Here is a 23,172-nt window from a genome sequence, read left to right as displayed (position 1 = left end):
AACGCAACACAGCACCTGGGCACGATCCCTGTGGTCACCATGTTATATTGGATTTTTGGCAAGTTTGGCGGGGGGGGTTGGAACCGGGCAGTAGAGCGGCCCACTCTGATGGAACATAGCGGCATTGCCCCATGCTAAGTTAACTTCCGAAATAAGTCCTCCTCATTGAGGCTGACTGTAGTATAGTGACACCCCCCCACTTCCTACCCCTGCATTCATTACTGCATCCAGCCCAGTGCGTCTCTGGATTTCTGTGGAGTTTCCATGCAAAAAGGACCTTTTGGGCAAAAGTCTGTGCTGAACAAGTACCATCCCACCCACCCCCTGTTGTAGGCCACGCCCAACCACCCACCTCCTCCCCCGCCAAATTCAAACGGCGACAGCCAGCAAATTCCCTCCCTGCGCACCACCACGGCAGCAGCGTTGCTGGGGAACACTACTGAGAGTGGGTGATGTAATGCGCTGAAAGTCTGCCGCTGGGTGCGGTGGTCCAGGAGTTAGGAGGGAATCTGAAAGGCCTGGTGCATGGCGCTGCCACTGACCCACGGGCACTGCCTTTGATGAGGCTCCGCCCAGTCTGTCTGCTGAACACCATTGGGAAAAGCTGGATACGCATTCCCACTTTTTAAATTTGCTCGGGAAGTGCGGTCATGAGGCAACGGTAATGCTAACAGTAACGCTAAGACAAACATGTCGTACGAGCTACGGCACACAGACAGGCTGTTATTAATTAATATGAAGAAATATTCATCTTTAAGCATTAAACTAGGAGACACACGGCCACAGTTCACTCCCAGTGCAATGTTCTCTGTGGCAAAAGAAATAATATCATAATCCTTGTCAACAGGAGAGAAACATATTCAGGGTTATAACACACACAACTGAAATAAAAATAACACAAAGGAAGAGAAAAGGTAAAAAAAAAAAAGAAAAATAATAAAAGAAAATCAAAAGGGGGTTTAGGGACACAAAACATGAAGGAGGCACGGGGTAAAACGAGTGTCTGGAACAGTATATATACCTGTGTGCTCATATTTGTGTCTTAGGAGGGAACTGCTCTTCTGGAATGTTTTGTCGCACAAGTCACACGCGTACATACCACTTTCTGTCTTCTTAATCTTCTTCCGGGACAGACAGGAGTCAGAGTCTGTCATGTCATCCAGGCCTGACATGTACTCTGCTGTGCCGTCAAGCAGCTCCCCCTATAAAATAACCAGATTCCCTCAATCCACACCTGTTAACCGCATACGGGGCCACCCCAGCCCCAAAAAACGCCAGAAACCAGCAGTCACCTTAGAAGCATTAATGAGACTTGGAAAGTCAGCTAACCAGGGCAGCAATACTAGCATTTTGCTACTCCACATATTTGCATTTGAATTTGGCTTAATTTTATATATAAAAGGGTGCTAATTCTATATTTATATGTTCCTCTTTCACAGAGGAGATTAACCTGATAGGCTTACTTAAATTAATGTGGGGGGGGGGGATCATCACATTAAAGGGTCACAATAATAAGAGACCTTTGTGGGGTATATTGCAACAGTCTTCTAATTTTCAACCGGTAATGATTAAATCATGAGGTGCACTAACAGAACAGAAATTGGGACGCACTCAGTGCCCTCGTTAGAAGTAAAGGCTTTGGCCTGACTGAGACTCCTGAAATGTAGCGACGTTGAGGTTTAAGGAGAGGGGACCATCGCTCCGCAATCAAATTTGAGCTAAATGCCCATAGCTGTATTCTTTAAATCTAATTTAATAACTTAAGAAGGGAAACATTATGAATATTTTCTTTTTTTTTTAATCGGAATGGCACTATGTTAAACAGCCCTTAGCATACTGCAGTAATGAACACCGATACGCTACATTATTAATCCCTGTGTTGAAACTCATTTTTCGCTTTTTTCTTTGTAGAAAAAGAACAGAACAAAAACATTGGTGGGGATGAAGCATTAAGGAGAGGCTGAACCCTGCCCTTCAAGTTCCACATTCATGGCCAATGAACAACATGAGGAGACCCTGCAAAACATGTGGTGTGTTCCATGTGGAACTGAGCAGTCAGAATTTTCCGAGTTCCTAGTACGACATTTCAACTGGAACACCCCCTGAAGTCAAATTTCTGACTCGGAAAGTCGGAGAAACCTCAGCAACCCCAATCTCAGAATTCAAGATGGCAGCGCACTTCATCAACAGTAGTGAAAGCTGTAGCTATATGCTTTTTATTGGCATTATCTCATTAAATCAGTCAAACAAAATATTATCGAACCGCTATCTGTAGACATGTTGCTACATTGCTTGCATGGTATTGCTAACAATGGCTAACAATATACCTTAGTAGAACTGGCACTGCTAAATGGCTTTCCAGCTTTGTTGCACTGGAATGCAGTTAGCTCGGGTGTGACATCATTCCCAGCTCTGACTTCCAACCTCCGAGGTAAATAGAATGCAGTATTGGATATATGGACGTTCCAGCACCCTGGAAAGAGTCTGGATGGGGATTGCCCTTTGCCCTCAGTGATTCTGTAGGGCAGATAACACCAGAAACCCCAATAGCACCAATTATGCAATTGTACCCCAAACAAGGGTGCTCTGGGTGGCTAAACGGTATGAGCTCACTGTCCTGCAGGTGCACGACCGGGACAGACTGCAGTGAACGCAGAGGGGGCTGGCAGCTCACTTACTTGGAAACCTTGTTTGCGCTGGTATTTCCTCCTCTGTTGCATTTCGGCAAAAGTAGGCGCTCCCGTTGCATACGTGTAAGTCATGTGTGGCAGGAAGCTCATGGGATCCAGCCCTGGGTATGGTCTCAGGCCTGGGATGCTGGCCTGAACCGGGGGCATGAAAGTGGCAGGAGGAAAGGCGCCCTGAGGTGGAATCGACGTGTACAGGGGCTTGGCACTGAAGGGGTTAATACTGAACATCGGGTTAGTGCTTTTGTCAAGGTGGCCGTTGTTGGAGCTGGCAAACTCTTTTTTTAAGTATGCCAAGTTCAAAGGCTCCTCCAAGTGCTTGCGTGGGGAGGACACGTTGTTGTGCTCGATGGTGACGCTGTTGGGATTCAGCTGCCTTTTCACAGTCACAATACTTTTAGTTTCCTTCATGAGTTTTGGCAAGGACAGGTCCAATGGCTCAGCCTGAAGGTCCTCAGAGGTGAAGCTGTTTGGAGTGTACGAGCTGCTGTGGGAGTTTTTTGATGACGTGGAAGAGAGGTTCAAAGGCGAAGGAGTGTTGCTGCGCGAGTGGTCCAATTTCTCACCTGTCGGCTTGCCACCAGCAAATTGGGCAGTTTTTGAAAGCCTGAGGGGAGTGTCACAGCTGTTGATGCTGTTGTGGAGCTCGGCTACCGCTGGTGATGTGATGCGGTCAGCCGGCTTGACCAGGGACACGGGAGACCGGGCCACCATTGGGTCTTTAGTGGGAGTGTGGTTAGTGGCAGCCAGCGCCACCTCCCTTTTGTTCCGCTCCAGAGGTGGGGTCCTGGGATCCCCATATTGGTAGACCTTCCGCTGCTCGAACCATTCCTTCACAAATTCCTGAGGAAGGCCCACTGCAATGGAGATCTTGAGCAGCTCCTCGGAGTTGGGCTCCATGTTCATGGCAAAGTATGCCTTGAGCACTGACATGTGGTCCTTGTAGGGGTTGACGTGGCTCGTCAGTCCTTTCTCAGAAAGCATGGAGGACAGCAGTAAGGTGTGTTTGTCCGGAAATGGGCCTGGCTTGTTCGGAGTGAGGTTTTCGTTTGGCTGGAGGACTGCCTTGATCTCCTCGTTCATCTTGCACAGGTATCGCTCATGCTGGTGCAAGGGAATTGGCCCAGGGAAGGTCTCTTTGCAGTACTGGCAGGAAAAAGGCGTGAAGAGGACATTATTTTCATGAGTTTTGTCCTCCGTACCTAAATCTAACATGTGATTGGATTTCTCCTTTTTGATATTGCTAATTTGTCTCTTTGAGTCCGTGGTCAAGCTCTGCAGGCAAGCTTTGGCTTCATTCACCTTCTCCAATGTATAGTCAATGATGCTCTTAGTGGCACCATTGTGGCTGACGACCGGAAGACCGGTTGGGGGAACCCCAGGGGGTGTCAGGCCCTGCTTCTGCTCCTCCATCTGAGAGCCGAGCTCTTTCATGAAGGCCTTGATCTTTGAGAGCTCCTCGGGCTTGCAGTCCATTTTCTGTCGGCACACAGTATTGTCCACAATCTGGAGGACCTTCTGCACCTCGCTCATATTGTTCACCAGCCCTGGATATCCAAGGAGCTGAGAGTCCATTCCCATCCCCAGGTTCTGCATGGGACTCTGAGCCGAGCCATGAACTCCTAGAGGGCTGCCTCCCCCAATCCCTCCATTCATGAAGGGCCCGGGGCCTCCAAACCCATGAGAGGCCATCATAAGCTTATAGTCACTGAAGTCCTGTGGCTCCATCTTTATGTTCATGTGGGCCGGCTGGTCCGGAAGCCCGAGTGGCTTGCCGTTCTCCAGCTTGTGCCTCAGCTGTGTGATGGCTGAGTTAGTGGGTGAGGAGGATGCCGACGTCGGCGAGGAGCCAGCCTTGGCGCCGCTGCGCACACGCCCGTTGACAGCAATGAGGCCGATGCACTTCTTGCTGCTGATATGGGAGCTGTAGGAGCCGGAATGGGAGAAGCGCTTCTTGCAGTTGGAGCATTCATATGGCTTCTCGCCTGGGGGGAGAGACACAGGTCACGAGATTACCACCTTAACGTACCTGAACGTTGGCAAGCAGTCAACAGTCATGTGGTAGCTGCTAAGTTCTTAATAAAGGTCTCAAGATGTCACGCATATATAATGCAGTGATATTCTGAGCATTCCCTTAAGTATTTGCACCTGACCGAATCATGACACTGAAATGCTGAACTCTAAAGGCCTAGAATCAGTGCGGATAAAGCCCTCCTGCTTCGATAAGTCCTGTCAAGTTCATGACAAGTTCTCTAAATCAGGGTAATGAATATTCAAAAGGGCACAGAGTCCCTTTCCCGAGCCCTGGCTACCCACCGCTGTGGATCCGCAGGTGCTCCTTCAGATGGTGTTTGTATTTGAAGGCCTTTCCACATTCTGTGCACTTGAACTTGCGGTTGCCAGCTCCCGGATTCAGCAGTTGGTGCTGTGTTAGAGAAGGTATTTACAATGAGATCCAAGCCGACATTTCGAGGGTATGCACTCTGCTGGCGATGATAACCGGCCCGGAGCAAGCACAGGCCAAATGGTGCTCTCCGCGGCAGGTCGCCCTGGCTTCCAGCTCTTGATGTCGGTGAGGGAGCTGCCGATAAGGGCACGGACCATGCACCTTTTTCATTTCCGGCCTCACTGACTACACAAGCATGCCTTTGCGATTCAACGGCCGGATAAAAAAAAAATATCACAAAAGGATCCCCCTTTTAAGAAGTTCCCTTGATTAGAAACTGCAATCTAACATTGTTTTATTAATTAGAGGCAATCACTGGGGTGACACTGCAATTCTTTCACAGGTTATCCAACCAGTCGTGTAAAACAAACATAATTTCACATAAAACAAAACATTTGTGCCGGCCGGAAATGAAGAAATCACCTACAAATTTGATGCAGGTTGTGCTAATATCCCGATAGGGTTCATAAGCATGGATCTCCCACGTTCCCGCTGGAAATGAGTGACCCAGAATGAAACCATAACGCTGAGAGCCACAACAATGGTGGCGTCAGCGCAAGGCTGCATGCCGGGCGTGCCCAATTAATGCCGAGTGGGAGGTGGGTATGTTAAGCGATCAGGGGACACAAAAGCTCTCTGAGGCGTGGGGGAAGCCGGCCCCCCTGATCCAGCACGACAACTGCTGGGGTGTGAGCGACTCTGCCCACATTCCTGGGGAGACAGATGGCATTGCACGGGGGGGACACAGGCAGGGTTTGTTCAAACAGCAGCCATCTTCAGAGATCAAGCGGAATCGGGGGCCGCCCAGTGCCCAGCGAGGGACCCCCCTCCCCTCCCCCCCCAACTCGACATAAACAAACAGCAACAGCTGCTTGGGCTGCACGCCGCCTCCCTCTGTGGTCCCCGGTAAACTTTCTTAGTGCCGCCGCTAATACGATACAATCGCTCTCCTTTACTAATTGCAAATGCCACAAGCAAATGAGGGGATTTTTCAACAATGGGCCGGCCTACTCCCCGCCCGCCCGCCCTGCCGGGCACGATACGTGCCACCGGAGCCGAGCCCCCATTGTTCACCTCTGATTAGCCGCTAGTTAAGGACCCGCTAAATATCCGTCTTGTGTATTAATAACACCTAATGATCTCAGGCACATTCCATGAATAAGGAGTGGATAAATGGAATTTCAAATAAGCACAAATACATTTATCATGTGCTAAGTATCAAATCCAGAACAGCATGTGTAAGAATATGCACTCTAGAATTATGTTTTGGCGTTGTGATGGCAGGAAACCTACCTTGATGGGCTATTATAATTATTAAACTGCATGAGATTTGACTTTGACTACATTTCTTTTATGTATTTTTATTTTAGTTTAAAAAAGATAGAGATCTTTCTGTTTTTATAATGGAATGAAGCCATGTCAGAGTAGCTAGCAGAAACAGAAGTGTCACATGATGGATAATGTGACGTGTGACAGGCTGTCTCATCCAATCAGCTACGGTATGTCTGCCGGTCACGGGCATGCTCAGTTTGGCTCTGGCCTGGTACGCATCATAGCATAAAGCAGGGCAGTCGTTCAGGAAAGTGAAGGAATAAACAAACACTTAAGTCATTTAAGGATTAGGACAGGAGATCACCAGAGAGGCCATCTGCTCACGGTTAAACCTCCCTGGTGGAAGGAGGCGAGCAGAAAGGTGGGGGGGGGGCACCTTGTATACTATCTGGGGGTGGGTGGGGTAGGGTTGGCTTGCAAAAATCTGAGAAGGAATCACTGGTTTTCAGTAAAAGATGTGGGAAATTGGATGTTAAAATAGGTCACAAAGCACAGCCATTTTGCTGACCGGATTCCTGGTTGCGCCCTCATAGGAGCTAAGGGGGGATTGCAGCTCAGATTGGGAGGGGGGGGGTCAGGATTTACTCATCACAGGCCAGCCAAAAGAGGGCCAAGCGGGCTTCACCCTGATACAAGTCCATCCTAGTGCACCCCCCTGCCAGCCTCGCTCATGGGTCACAGGGACAGGCAGGGATATTAGAGGCACATTTTTAAAAAACGGGGCTGTGAACTAAAGTGAAATTAAGATGGGGAGGGGCTACTTTGCTCCGATATAAAGCCTTATCATTATGTTTGTGGCTGGGAAATGATTTGATTAAAATCTACATTCTATCAAAGGAGGCCATTGGAAAAGCATAAAGGCATTACCATTTAAGGATGTGCATCTTCAAAACAACACGGAAATAACAATAATAACTAAGCCTTTGAGAGGCGGGGCCCCACTCACCTGGTCGCGGGCTGGCTTGTGCGTGACCATGTGCCGCTCCAGCTGGGTGCGGTAGGCGAACGTGTAACTACACAGGGGGCAGGAGAAGCTCTCCTCGTTCTTCTCGTGCCGGTACTTGATGTGCTCCTTCAGCGACGTCAGCCGCTTGTAACCGCGGTCGCAGTAGGGGCACGTCAACAGTTGGGCAAAAGCATCTGGAGTTCCAGGTGGCAGGTCTGTGGAGGGGACATGGAGGAGCCAGGGGGGGCAGGGGGGGAACGGTGGGGGGGGGCAGGAGAGCGGGCCAAAAGGTCAGTGAATCAATGGCAGCTAATGGGCGTGATGCCCGGAGTGGTATGGGAGGTATCCGTGCAATCTGCTCTGCAGAGCGAAGCCCGCCGAGGCTGGCAGCCGTGCCCCGACATGCACACGCGCGTGCACACACACACACACACACACACACACACACACACACTCACACACGGACACACACACATACACGGACACACACATACACACATGGACACACACACGCACGGACACACACACACATATACACACACGGACACACACACATACACGGACACACACATACACACATGGACACACACACGCACGGACACACACACACACACTCACACACGGACACACACACATACACGGACACACACATACACACATGGACACACACACGCACGGACACACACACACACATACACACACACACACACTCACACACGGACACACACACACACACACACTCACACACGGACACACACACATACACGGACAGACACATACACACATGGACACACACACGCACGGACACACACACACACATATACACACACGCATACACACACTCACACGCACACACACGGACACACATCTTTGCGGGGACTATCCATTCATTTAAATGGGGAAAAACCCTAATCCCAACAACGACAACATTAACCCTTAACCAGCCCTAACCTTACCCATAAGTAACCAAACAAAATACTAGACTTTTGGCATTTTTAGTTTTTTGATTGCAGTCACAGATTTTTATGAAATTGAATTTATCCTTGTGAACCACAAATGTGGTCCCCACAATATCAAAATAACAGATTTTTATCAATTTTGGGGACCAAATGTAATATATACATGATCCACGTGTACTCATACACTACACTGACACACATACACACTGACAGACACACAGACATACGCACACTGACACACTGACAGACACACAGACACAAACATACACACACTCACACACTGACAGACACACAGACATACGCACACACACACTGACACACAGACACAGACATACGCACACTCACACACTGACACACATATACAAACTTCTATTCCGCAACAGCATGGTCAGAGTCTAGAAACGTGCACCTTTCTTATTCATGTGGTTTTATTCATATAACATAAGGATAACAGACCTTCACATGGCTGTGATCAAATTCTTTCATAGACAGGTGACTTTCACACATTTTAACAGAACAAGCTTCATAAAAACACTAAATAAACAGTAGACACAACACAATGTATTATCTATAAAATATTAAAATCTGATTCTATGACCTGCTCACTTGTCTTCTCCATTCAGGATTCCAGCTTTAAGACTCACTGATGCTATATCCCTAAAATTACTAAACATCTCTGATTGGCTCACTTAATGCCATTTTTCACACTTTCATCACTTATGAAGTATGCGTCGTAAATCCAATTCACTTCAATGCCGTCTTTTTCCCCGGGGGCTTTGGGGGTGTACTATCGGGTTTCGGGCCCTAACAGCTGCTACCGAGCACCAAAGGTAAACACAGAGTCATTCGGCGAATCTGCAAACGCAACAGCTGCCCGGGTCTCTGGCAGGCCGCTCCGCTGCTCTCTCCGCATTCTTACCGTTTTCCTCCAGCCCATTGGCCTCGGGTGTGCCCAGGCGAGACAGTTCCTCAGGGGCTTCTGGGTAAATGATGGCCGTGTCGCCCCGCTGCAGGTACTCAGCGATGCTGACTACGTGGCTCTCGCTGTCCTCTAGCTTCCGCTTGACAAAGAAGTCGTCAAAGTCCGGAGGGCAGTCGGCGCTCTTTACTGTGAAGACAGCAGGAGGGAGGGAGAGAGGAAGGAACATCGCCATCATTAGCCACTGGGTTTTTAGGGATTTCCTGTCTAGCAGCTCCAAAGGGCAGTTGGCATTGTCCACTGAGAAGATGAAAGAAAGCAGAAAAGTTATTAACAGAAAATATTTTTTTTACCCCTCAGTTTTTCAGGATTTCCTAAAAAGAAAATGAATAATAATAATAATAATAATAATAATAATAACACTTTTGAATTGTTAGAAGGTGAAGAATAAACCCTTTTCAGCGATGAGGTGAGTGTACACCTTACAATGTTACCCTGTCAGAAAACACCCACGAACATCAGAAATCCCAGGACAAGCAGCATCCCGGATGGCAGAAAAGCTCAAAGATAAACCTTTCTGCTTTAAACATATTACCAGTTACGGCACAAACGCTTACATGGAAATCACATTTGCACGGCCTGCCAATTCCACCTCTCCGTTCTCATAGTTCAAATTATGTGCAATTTGATTACAATGCTTAAATGATAAATCTTTTAAGGCAGATCTAATTCTTGATATTCAGTTCAAGCCAGTCAAAGACTTTTATTTACATTTTATCATAAATTAATTTAGTAAATTTTTTTTAATTAAATGTTTATTTTTTAGCAATTCTGGTTTATGGAAGACAGGCCAAAATGTGTAAGATGAACAAACAGGCCAAAAAAAAAAAACAGGAAATGAGATACGTGGAAGTGCAGGAAGGGTGCTGAAGACGCAGTCGTATCTCGGAATGTCCCCTACATTTTCTCATGTTCAGGAAGCTTGGAGCGGTAGGAAATTGAGATAGCTTCACGTAATCATAAACAGCACAAGCGCCCATTAGGCGGGAAATGACAGGGCTTGGTGGCACAGGCTGATTGCGGCCCAAACACCACCAACCTGGAAAGGCCACTTCCGGTCTCCTTGATAACACAGCATTTTTTCCCCATTTAGATGCACAAGGGCTGCTGTTACTAATCCGGACATGATGGGGGGGGCAGAAAAAAAAGGTAGCATTTTACACGGTGGCGTTTACGTTTACTAGATGCCAATTAACTTGACGGCTTTCTCGACGGGCACAAAGGTAATCTTCACACGCTGGTGCTTTGCGGTCTGTAAACATTTTACGGTCCAATTTGCAAAAGGTCAAGTTGGGAGGATTATGTCACCATCGAGAAGTAACTAGAAAATGTCAGAGCATGTGGAATCGCGGGGTAGATGGAGACTTTCGGCATGCGACGTGGCCCACCCCCACAATGCTCCATTCTCGGTAGCGTGGTGATGGCGAGACAGCCCAAGCATCCCGCTCAACCATCTCCCACCGGAGGTTTGGGAAAGTAAACATCGTAAGGTTTCGCTGCCAACGCCTCTGAGAGCACACGAGCCAGACAAATCAAATTTGCACAAATCTGATTGTGCAATGAGCTACAATCTGTGATGTCGGCCACGTCCCACGACTAAGAAAACATGGCGAGATGCTACCTCCCGCGTGTGACGGAAATCTCAAATGGGACGCAGTGTGGACTGTATGTGTTTCTCATTAGGGGAATTACATCGATTGACTAACACCTAGGCTGCTGCAGCGGCGGCCATGCAACGCAAACACTCTGCTGCTCCGGCAAAAACATCAGAGCCTCAGTGGAAGATCACATATATTTTACTTCTATGGAAACCAAACTACTCTGCAGAAAAAAAAAGTGTCAGGAAGCCCAAGGGACAGGGGAGTCGGAGGAGCAGTTTGCATGCCGTGGCGGCCCTTTGCAGGGGCGTCTGTGTGGCCAGTCAGCTGCGGCCTGGATGATATCATAGAGGGGGAAGTTTAATTCCCACAAGGCTGGTGGGCGGAAATCAGTTTTGCCCGCTTAATTAGATATGGCAGGTAGGATTCAGGTTTGTACATCTCCAACAGGCCGCAGAGCAGAATAAACACATACGTAAACGTACATATATAAACCCCTCTCTCCTTCACAGAAACAAGCTTATTTCTGCCCGACGTGTCCACAGATAGAGGGAAACTCACCTGTACCATTTCCTACTTCCCGTACGGGCTCTTCAGTCTCCATGGGGCCGTAATCATCCTTCATATCATCTGAGGGGGGAAACAGAGATGGGGAGGATTAAGAGTCGGAAAAAATGAGACAAACCAACATCCCCTCAGAGGGAAGACAGCTGAATGGACATCTGCAGTCAGGTGGGCTGTGACCCCCCCCCTTCCCCCATCTACCATTCATAGTGAAAGGCAACTCTGTGACCAGGAAGCATAAGCCAAGATCTGTTGGGGGGGAGTAACACCACGGGGGAGGGAGGTAACTTATAATACAAGGCTTTGTCTCTCGACCCCTCTCTTATCTAATTATCAATCAGTTTAATGCAAGCTGTACCGGAAATGCCAGCCCAATTCGCCCCTGGCGCAGGTACGAAAGTGATAAATAACATCCCGCTGATGGATGGACAGTGCCATAAAGACAAGGGCTACGGACCCCGGCACGGTCAACACGAGGACACCGGCACCACTGCAGCTGTGTGTGCACAATTAACTTAAAGGGCCCCTCCATCCGAATCCTCATCCGCCGTGTCTCCGAAATTAAATCAAGGTATTTCCGAGAAGGAGGGTTCCTCATTGTAAATATAGCGAATGTGTCTGCCTGTCCTGGGTGCTCATGTCACACTTCTGTGGAGTCACACGCATCATCTCGCCGGGGACCCACAGCCACATCCTCCACGTCCCCATCGCTGGCTATGAAATCATTCCAGCTTCATCATCAGGCTAACTGATTACTGGGTTTGTTTGGGCCTGCAAGAATATGCAACTCTTCAGAGATGCGTGTTTGCAAAACTTGACATCAAAAACGAAACACGCTGATACGAGTGGAACAAACTGCTGTGACAGATTTACCATTGACACGACAGGAATACTCAGTCTTTCACATAACATAATGTGCATAATATCAGACAACGATTAATTTATGTAAAATGGTTCACTCATTTACGGGAAAAAAACAATCGTTCTGCAGTAGTCACAGAACCTTAAAAATATTTAAATGGCACTGTTGGGCTGGTACCACCCTGCGAAACAAAAACTGTTTCCTTCTGCACTAAACAGATAAAAGGAGGTATGGCTAATGGCGTGTGAGAATGAAAATGAGCAGATAAACAGCGAGAGGGATGCCAAGGCCGACTGGAGAGCTGAACTCGTGGGAGGTCTGGAGTGCAGCCGTCCCACGGTGATGACATCAGAGTCACGTGCCGCCACTTCTCCACGTCTCATGCAGATGCTCACAGGCACCACTGCAGCACACAATTTCCCGGGTGCTAATTAGCGAGGGCCTTGTCTCCCCCCTTTGCGCTCTGAGTGGTGGAGGGGCTCGACGGGCTCTTTAAATACCGGCTGCAGCTCTTGGGTCTGCTGAGTGACCGTGATACGGCACGACCAGCTTATTTTAACCCTCGAGCAACACCCTTTCTGCTTTTGGTAGCCTCAGACTGCAAGAATCCTTCCACCAGGAGGTGGACTAACACCAGCAACCCCCCCCCCCACACTCACATTTGGTGTTTCCTGTACCCGACAGAAGGGGGGGAGGGGTCATTTTTTAAATTCTTACCCTGAAAATTCACTTCACCGGATTAGGTGACGGACGCTTGTGTAACGGGAAATGTACCGTGGCTTAACATCTGCCCTTTGTGTCTGTACCTGATAAATCAGGAACGTGGTGCACACGTGAGGTGGGGGGGGGGGGGGGGGGGGGGGGCTCAGGCGCTGTTTAAGTTTCCTGCCACAGTCTGAAACCATCACGGCCAGAAACACCCTCCTGTCAGCCGCCACTCGTACCATTCACTCAGCACTATCGATCTGTTTTTTTTCCGAAAACATTCCTGGCCTCGTGGCAGAGGAGAGCTCGTCGCCACCTTCCGCACATTTCCTCCGGAGCTGTCCAGGAATCGGCGTAAGGAAAACGGCACCTTTTTAGGGAGCGTGTGGAGAAAGTCAGGTGATTTATTTAAAGGAGCTGTCAGTTAGCCCCGTGACAGAGGTATGCAGCACAGCGGGTCCAGCGCCGGTGTGGGATAAAAATGTCAAGGACAACTCCAAGCACAAAACTGTGGCAGTGCCGTGGTGGCGCTGGGCTGGGGGCGGAGTGTTCTGGAAAAGACATGCCACGAGAGCTCGACGAGACTCTCGAACTTAAACATGCGTCCCACGGACAAAGTGTCGAGGTAGGGGAGATGTAGCGGGCTTATCTCGGGGTGAAGTTATGTGCTGAGGTATCACGGCAGACAGAGAGGCACCGGGGAGGGTGGGGATGGGGGGGGGGGGGGGGAGCAGAGAGCTTCCCAACATCCCACTAACGAAAGGCCTGACACTTTATCACATCAGAGACGCATTATCTCCCCCGTGCAACACAGCGTAAATAAAGACATCCAGGCACCAGCTGAAAAAATAAATAAATCCTCCTTTTCGCTGTACAAAGGCGGTATGTGCTTATCTTCACCCACGATTATTTTATTAATACGTCGGATATCTAACGCTGCGCTCCCGATGCGTGGCGCTGCCTTGCGGTTTAGCGAAACCTGCATCGATTAGCCTTCACGGGGCATTTTTATGGTGATGACGGTGATAATCTCTGCCGAGTCGAACCCTCCTCCACAAACACTCCCCTTCTCTCTTTTCTTCCCTCCTTTCGGATGCCGTTGGATTTTCAAAGCCCCGGACGGCCTCCTCTGCTCTCTCTCCTCCGGTTCATTAGGCGGAATGAAGAAGCAGGCCGGGCTCATCTAAATGGGCTGTCGCACAGTCTGTCACGGCGCCCCGAGAATCATCGGCTCTTATTATACATGTAAATGGCTATCGTAAAAATAAAAATTTCATTTAAGATTGTTAATGACTTCTGCAGCGGCCTGCCTTCCTTTAATGATTATCCTCTGCCCCTAATTAAAAGTATTTGTCTTTTAAACACCCACTAGCAGGTCCCCCCGATTAGGCCTTGTGCTCTGGATGAGGTGGAAGAAAAAAAAGACAGAAGGAGTCACATTAAAGGCACAGCAGGAACCGCCTCGCGGATACAGACAAGGTGGCGACGTCACCCGGCCGGCGGCGGCTCCGATATAAACGTAAGGATTGTGATTTGAGACTGAAACGTGGAAAACGGAGAAATACCCATGTTTGCTAAATGCTCCCCCTACAGAAAACAAGCACTGTGGGTTATAAATCAGAGAGCGGGGCATTTCCGAAAGGAGGCCCATATGAATGTTGCCAAGAACGTCTGTTTTCATTGGGTGACCACCCTGTCACTCACCGGTACCATCGAGTGAGACCTGCAGGACATCGCTGTCATGCCAGGGGAGCTCCGCCCTGCCATCCCTGGCGTCTTCGTCCTCGTCGTCCCTGTGCGAAGGGGCGTGGCCGGCATGGGGCGAGGCCTCGGGGTGGGCTAGGCCTGCTGGGCTGCTGTCTCCATTGAAGAGGCTGTCTTCCTCAGGGACCAGCGGCCTGTCGTCCTCGTCCGTCTCCGAGCCCGTCTCCACCACATTCTCGTAGTTCAGCACTGCAGACGAGATGCACCACACGATGGTCACCAGGCCATTCAAGCACAGCCTCCTGCTCCTCTGCCCACCCCCCTGAGGTGTCACAGCTGAGTCGGGCCTCGCCCCGACTGTTTCTGGACTGGATTCCCTGCCCAGCTGCTGGACAGGCCAGCGAAATAGTTTCCAGTTTCCAGCTATGGCGGTGAGACCGGCCTGGGATGCTAACAGGCTTGGGGGTGGGGGGGGGGTGGTGGCATAGCTACCATTCCCCTAGGGCCACGCCAGCCACATAGCTGTGATATTTTGCAAACGGTGCACATTTTAAAAGTCACATGACCAGAGAAGCCACACCCCCACCCCCTCAGCATGTATCCAGATTAGCTTCTGCCCTGAATATCTCACCACATATCAGGCCTTGGCGTGGCATGCCAACCCCCCCCCCCCCCACCCACCCACGTTCACATTTTCAGTCCCCCCAGGGTGGGACTCCCCCCAGAGAGTGATTTCGGGGGCGTTTCCTGGAATCCGCGAGCCAGTGGAACGCCACGTAGCTGAGACCCAACTTATGGGTCTCCAGACATACCTACACTTTTCTTAGAATGACCCTCCTGTAAATAGGATCTGGGAACCCAAACAGGCGACCGGGCTCACGTGCTGATCCATAAACGGTGCCGAGTGACGGACCAGAGTCAAAAAATGCCAGGCGGCAGCATAGCCAGCTGCGGACGTGCCTGACTGGGGGCGAGAAGGGGGGAACACGGAACGGAGTGGGGAGGGGGGCAGGGAGGAAGAAATGAAAGTCATGACATCATGGGAACCCATTTAAGACACAAGGGGGTGTGGGGGTGAGGGGGCAGGCTGGAAAAAAGGAAAAGAAAAAGAATTTCCAGGTTTGACTTGGAGCTCCGCTTGCGACCCGAAATGCAGAAATATCGAGATATCGAACACCGATGCTTGTAAAGTGGAGCGTCTGACTATTCGTTCCAGGCCTTACAGACACAGATCATGAGTGACAGCTGCATTTTCCCGGGTCGGTACCGGAGAAGAGGAGCGGAGCCAGGGGGCCGAGCTGGGCCGGCGGGTGCAGGCACGGGTGACACGGAGATTACCGCTCGCATATCTATTCATAATGCGACGGCGCTATAATGCGCGCGCCCGTACTTGCCTTTCGAACAACTGCACAACAGGTGCAAATTAAAATGAAAACGGCCCTGGGGGCTGGGGGCCAGGGGGCCCGGCTGGATCCGCTGACCTGGTTTGAATACCAATTGACGGGGGAAACAAAACCTTTTCAAGAGGTGTGACCACCAGGGTTCAGGCAAGTTCAGACCGGGCAGAGCCCCCGGAGATGGGGGGGTGGGGAAAGTGAGACGTGCCGCTAACTGTGTGGTCCACGTATACCTTGGTGGACTTGATAATGCGCCTTTTAACTTCAATTTCTCTTCTAAGGGACCGCCCCCCCCCAGACAGCCAAGATTTTAACCATTTCTTAGCAACGTGCCGGAGACTCCCCCCCTTTTCCCCAGCAGGCCTGGGGGGTGGGGTAAACAAAAGACCTGGAGTCCTGGGAAGCTATCACCACCCCCCCCCCCCCACACACACACACACACACCCTCGCCATCACTAACACCGCCCAAAAAAGCTGATCACAGGATGAAAAGTGAGGACAACGAAGTTGGCAGTCTGAATGAATTAATTTATCTAGAGGTGGGACAGGTTTTAAAAGGCCAAAGGCTGGCTCCTCTGTGGCGGCATTCCGAATAATATCCGAGGAGCCTCAAACCCGGACAGACACGGAAGAAAGGAAAAGTGGAAGTAAACAGGCAGGGAAAAGCTCCTTTCCTGCTCGGCTCCGTCAGAAGCTCATTTAAACTCTGACTTCCTTTAAACGATCACAAACGCTATTAAGAATTTGTCTGTGACACCGTCCCTGAGATCACGTCTCGGCCTTGTGTTTTGTTCCATGTGTGTCATTTTTGATTTTTCTTTTTTCATTCCCAGAATATTCCCAGGACGTGTCCGACTTGTCCTGTGAGCTGCATGGCCCTCGGCCCCCGCCAGTCCCTGAGACAAGGGGCCCAAGTGACACTCGAGTAAAGAGGGGCCCCGATACGGCCTCCCCCCCATGCCAGCCCCCCCAGCCCACGTGGGTGGGGTGAGACCCGGCAAACAAAAGGCAGCGTGCAAGGACCCGGTGAAAAGGGGGTGCGGCGACTTTAAATGTGATCTGCCGGCAGGTTATTGAAATTGCCACGGAGTTGCGGTGGCGGGTGGGGGGAGGGTGTGCGAGGGGTGGTGAAGTACGACTTATTCAGCTGGAGCGCGGCAGCGCAAAACTTGAGAAAGCGCGTTTTGTTCGAGTGACATGTGACAGATCCTGGCGGCGGATGTCGAGCTGTGGAGCATTGTGCTTCCCGTCGCAATAATTCCAACCTGCTAATGTCACCAGGACCATTATTCCTCTCCCTCACCTCTCCGCTAATCAATCTTTTGTGCTCATTCAGGGAGGGAGAGACAAAGAAATTATAATGTTTACTTCTTGGCTAAGTTCTTGTTCGCTGACACGTCCCATTCTCCGCCGCTTTCGTGCGAGTGTCATGTATAACAAAGGCGATTTCTGCTGACATTTTCTGACTGATGCTACCTGTTTGATTTCGCTTGCTCCTTTTTTCTCTGGATTTCAAGTAAATAAAAGGGACATCGTCTATCTTTGAATGCCATGGATAATTAGTGACATTCATAATTGATGGAGTCGTGTTTAATATTAGGCTTAGAAACTCTTCACCTAACCCTCTGTGACTCTCGAATTATTGCAGCAGCTTCCACGCTTGCAAGTTCAGCTGGTAGCGATGTATATTGTATTGATTACGGTGATGAGCACCTTCCGAAATGACTATTGGCACGGGGGGGGGGGGTTGTAATAGGAAAGACTGTGACTCATCTTTCTAAGGCTGGGGGCCTACTGAAGATGTGCAAGTGGGAGGTAGGAATAAGCTCACATTGAGCTGTGGACAAATGCAGATAGAAAGACGAGAGACAGCTACTCTGTGGCTGTAATGAAGATGGCTGTAATCATTTAGGGTGCGAGAGGGAGAGATGGGGTCCCAAAGAGTGCCCCCCCCCCCTCACGCTCAGCTAGAAAGCGAATGGAACCAGGCAGATACCAGGATGCCCACAAACTCCATGTAAGGCGTAGCACTGAGAGACCAAGGTGCCTCCTGACCAGGACAAATGCAACCTGATGGGGGAGAAGCCCCCCACTCCACCCCACAGCACCCCTTCTGACCTGAGGCCCGAAGCAGCTGTGACGGAAGCTCATTTAGCAACAGGTGGTGTGAATCAAGCAGCAAAGTCAGATAGAAACCAGTGAATCACGCAGACTTAAGAGCCAAAAATGAGCAGGTGCCCCCTCCAGCAGTACTCTGAATGTTACCTTTTACAGAATCCCTGCCGACGCGCTGCCCTGCACTCCATATCACCTCTCTCTGCTCCCATAACGGGATACCCAGCCTCTGAGCGGCATCCACAGTGGACTTCTCTAACCAGAGTGGACGAGATCCCTACATAAATATACCTGCTGCTCTCCTCTGCGTCTGCGGGGGTGAGGCACAGGGCTGAGGATTAAAGTTGAAATGAGGTCAATGGCTTGTGTCTCTCCGGCAAGGTTTACCGCTGACCCTTTTAACTGTCATAATTTCTTTTCACAGCCCCTCAGCTCCTGAATAGGGCTGTTTCCTGGGCAATCTGGCCTCTATCACATGATAGCCAGAGTAAAAGGACAGAAAAACAAATTTGTTACGGAAAAAAAAGAACCCTTGCCGAAAGACAGTGAGTCCGAATACAGGACTGGCCTATCCCACGTGGACTGAGCCCGGCGCGACACTGGTGCCGCACGCAGAGAATACCGTGCCTTCCAAGGTGCTTTCCCTGTTAAAATTTGCTGCACATTCCGGAGGATCCCTGTCGTATCGGAGCGTGCTTGGCCTCCGGGTCGCCGTGGCGGGGTGGACGGGGGAGGACAAAGGCCTCGCGGGAGAAAAGGGGGCTGCTTCCCAGAGGCGAACAGCCAAAATGCAGCGAGGTGTAAAGCAGCTCCCCCTCCCCAGCATGTGTGTCTGGGTCTGTGTGTGTGAGTGACGGTCGGGGGGGGGGGGGGAGGTCTTTATGGACGGTTACATCCAGCCACATCTCCCCCCCCTTTCCAAATTGAATTAAAGTCCCGTTTCTTCGCTCTGGCCAGAGCAACAGGCTGGAAAGGGGGGAGGTGTCGAGCCCCCCCCCCCCCCCCACCGCCTCCGCGGAGAGCCCACCTTTCCTGGGCCCGGTACGGCTCGGCCATCTGTGCCCCCCGCTCACACATGGTACCGCGTCCGGGGCCTGTGCCGCTCGCCGGAGCCAAGAGGAAAAAAAAAAGAAAGAAAGAAAGAGAAAGAAAGAAAGAAACAGAAGAGCTGCCCACAGAACTCGAGCAACAGAGAGAGAGAGAGAAAAAAGAAAAGAAAAAAGAAAGAAAAACAGAGCAAACTGGGGCAGGGCCTGGGGGGGCAGGGAGGTGTCAAACAAAAGGTTCGGCCCGTCCGAAAAAGCCTGGCCCAGGTGAGGTTTCCTGTACTTCCTGCTGCTCTGACATCCATCAAGCAAAGAAAGGTTAAAATTAGAAAATTTAATTTATTTGATAATTTCCCAGAATAATTAGAGTTAATATGGGTTAATTAATATGCAAATCTCTCAGCAGATGTTCTGCAGTGGGGCCCTCGCGCGAGAAAACAGCCCCTTACTTTCTCCTGCGTGATTCTGGCTGTCAGTTACGGGCTATAATTACTGTAACTAACCAAATACACACAAAACGTTTCGGAGGATGAAACGATTCCAGTTCCAGGCTTGAGCAGGCTGCTACTTTCCCGACACAAAGGCAGACAATTTCTTATTTTCTTTCAGTATAAAAGCTTTTTAAAATGTTTATTGTCCTCGGTGAATGCAGTAAACTACTTAGAACATTTCTGTTTCATGCGATTTCGTACACACTCGGAAAACGCGAGTGTGCGGCAGCGTTAAATTTAATCGGAACGGGCCGGCAGCTGCTCGCCCTGTTGTCCGCTCCCTACCTATTCCGAGCGGCTCTGTCGCGGACCAGGTGTATCCAACATCCCAGCAAGGGATCAAAGAGGTTTTTAAACGTTCAGAAATCAGGCTGCTCATTAAATATTCATACGACCCCAAAAAAGCCCTGAGTCGGGAACAGTTGCTCGCTCGCTCTCCTCCGTGAATGACATGAACTACATTTAAACAGGCAGCTTCGGAACCACAGCGGACACCCTGCCGACGGGCACCAGTCCGGACACCACCTTAACATTCCCGAAAGCACCTGTGGGGACACAGGGCAAGGCACTGCTGGGATGCATGAATTATGGATGGGGGGGGGGCATCATTGGCTGAGGATTTTTAATGGTAGTCCTTCTGCATTTGTGGTGTGTGGGGGCATTACACTTAGCGTGGACCAAGCAAAAAGTTCTGGAAGACACCAGCCTCCCCTCCCCTCATATCACACACACACACACATACCAGAAACACTGCTGCTAGTGGTCACTCTGCTTGGCCCCAACCTTTCCCGGTCACATGACGCAGGGGAGCACTTCAAGGCTTCCTCAGTCATGTGACACTGGCGGAGAACTACAGAGCTTTCCCCTATCGCATGGCACAGGAGAAGCAGTATCAGGGCGCTCTATGAAGGACGATTCGAAGCGACATCTTCAGAAGCCCTGCATGCTTGGAGACAACTTTCTTTCTCCACTTTCCTCTGAACCAAGCACTAAAGACGTGGGGAAATGATTTTCGTAAAATGACACTGCATCATGCAGTGTGTAGGGGTGCACTGCCTCATTCCTGTACAGCCGCACTTGTAGTGCCAGGTCAACCTGGCCGCCAACTGGCTAAAATCAAAGTGAATGTGATTCGTGGCGGAAATGAGTGGCAGGCGCCACAGTGCGTTACGGGAAAGACTCCTAGGGGCAGCAAGATTGCTGAGAAGCGTCGAAAACACACGTGTCCTTGCTCTTTCCAAACTACGGCGTCTCCCGACACGGCATGGCGAAGAGCTCAGCGCAGTCGTCGCTGAAGGGCTATATTCTCCATTTAAATTAAAACGGAATACATAAAAATAAATGAGCTCTGCTAACGATATGCAAATTCAAATGTAAGCAATCAGTGCAAAATTAATTTTGCCAGAACTGATTAAAAGCATTAATAAATCTATATACAGTATCCCTTCAATCTGATATTGTAAATTTATTACACTTCCTCTATGATTAATTACAATGGTGAAATAACACATTGCTGTGCCAGGGAACATCACTGTACGTTTTTCGCTAATAACAGTTAAAGCAGAACGTGGCTCCTAATTACACCGGTACTGGAGCAGTTCGGGAGTGAGTTCTTTGCACCGTTTGCAGAAAATTGGACAAAGTTTGCCTCAGCCGAAAAGGTCGTACCTTACCAACATTTCCAAACACACAAGGCATCTTCTTGTTCCCACAAATTCCTTGCACCTTTTCAGACAAACCAAAACTACTCAGCAGACCCTGAGATAACAGCGGGATCCAAACAGCGACGTGCCCTGGTCAAGGTTACCTCACCGTCGGGCCGAAAGCAGCCTCGGGGCCGTCCCCGGAGAACACAGAGACGCGCACCTGACAGCCTTCTGTCTGTCGTGTGTACCCAGCCTCCCAACCCCCCCCCCCCCCCCACACACACACACACACACACACACACACACACTTTGGTGCCCCATCCACACCTGTTCTACCACCCCCGTAAAATCACTGAAGCGAACAGCCGTGTCAAAAAGTTAAGAAACACACACTCAACCAGCGTGTTCAGCGATCAAGGCCACATTAAGCACAGGAGAGCAACTCATTCAGCAGCATTTCCCTAAACACCATCCTGGTAGCGTGGATGATTGGGCCCTTAACACAGTGATTTCCACTAACACCATCGTGGTAGCTTGCATGATAGGACCCTTAACATATGGTTTTCCCATAACACCATCTTGGCAGCCTGCGTGACGAGACCCTCAACACAGCTCTTTCCATTAACACCATCCAGGCAGCCTGCATGACAGGGCCCTTAACACAGCTCTTTTCATTAACACCATCCCGGTAGCCTGCATGACAGGGCCCTCAACACAGCTCTTTCCATTAACACTATCCAGGCAGCCTGCATGACATGGCCCTCAACACAGCTCTTTCCATTAACACCATCCCGGCAGCCTGCATGACAGGGCCCTCAACACAGCTCTTTTCATTAACACCATCCAGGCAGCCTGCATGACAGGGCCCTTAACACAGCTCTTTTCATTAACACCATCCCAGCAGCCTGCATGACATGGCCCTTAACACAGCTCTTTCCATTAACACCATCCTGGCAGCCTGCATGACATGGCCCTTAACACAGCTCTTTCCATTAACACCATCCTGGCAGCCTGCATGACACGGCCCTTAACACAGCTCTTTCCATTAACACCGTCCCGGCAGCCTGCATGACACGGCCCTCACACAGCTCTTTCCATTAACACCATCCTGGCAGCCTGCATGACACGGCCCTTAACACAGCTCTTTCCATTAATACCATCCTGGCAGCCTGCATGACAGGGCCCTTACACAGCTCTTTCCATTAATACCATCCTGGCAGCCTGCATGACAGGGCCCTTAACACAGCTCTTTCCATTAATACCATCCTGGCAGCCTGCATGACAGGGCCTTAACACAGCTCTTTCCATTAATACCATCCTGGCAGCCTGCATGACAGGGCCCTTAACACAGCTCTTTCCATTAACACCATCCTGGCAGCCTGAATACACATGCGTTCTGGCAGTGGAGATGATAGTGTGTCTACCTATGAAAGAAATACAAATAGTGAAAAACTCTGGAAATGTGTCAAAGGTATGAACTGGAGACAATCTGTATTTTGGATTTTATATATAAATGAGCTTTATTTTTTCTGGCCTTTGTGTGTGTGTGTGTGTGTGTGTGTGTGTGTGTGTGTGTGTGTGTGTGTGTGTGTGTGTGTGGTGGGGGGGCAGGGGGTCCTGCCTGATGTGTCTTAAACACAATGAGGCCAAATCGGTGTGAAGTCACATTTTCTGAATAGCATCTGGGCTCCGAGC

At 50.0% G+C, this 23,172-nt stretch overlaps 1 protein-coding gene across 4 annotated transcripts in view; it reads right to left on the bottom strand.

Moving 5' to 3' along the window:
* LOC125732030 (zinc finger E-box-binding homeobox 2-like) overlaps positions 1-23,172 on the bottom strand; it is a 70,755-nt gene that overhangs the window by 2,732 nt on the left and 44,851 nt on the right. The window contains exons 3-9 of one of the 4 annotated variants that reach the window (XM_049005927.1): positions 14,783-15,031; positions 11,509-11,577; positions 9,290-9,478; positions 7,412-7,626; positions 5,004-5,112; positions 2,679-4,672; positions 1,022-1,202 (exon numbers count right to left, since the gene is read on the bottom strand). In XM_049005927.1, the coding sequence (XP_048861884.1) occupies positions 1,022-1,202; positions 2,679-4,672; positions 5,004-5,112; positions 7,412-7,626; positions 9,290-9,478; positions 11,509-11,577; positions 14,783-15,031 (3,006 nt within the window). Of the gene's footprint in view, positions 1-1,021; positions 1,203-2,678; positions 4,673-5,003; positions 5,113-7,411; positions 7,627-9,289; positions 9,479-11,508; positions 11,578-14,782; positions 15,036-23,172 lie in introns of all 4 variants that reach the window. The other 3 variants (XM_049005929.1, XM_049005926.1, XM_049005928.1) reach the window with 3 other exon arrangements.

This window comes from Brienomyrus brachyistius, chromosome 1 (assembly GCF_023856365.1).
Source record: "Brienomyrus brachyistius isolate T26 chromosome 1, BBRACH_0.4, whole genome shotgun sequence".
NCBI lineage: Eukaryota > Metazoa > Chordata > Actinopteri > Osteoglossiformes > Mormyridae > Brienomyrus > Brienomyrus brachyistius.
This window is presented reverse-complemented; position numbering and strand designations above follow the sequence as displayed.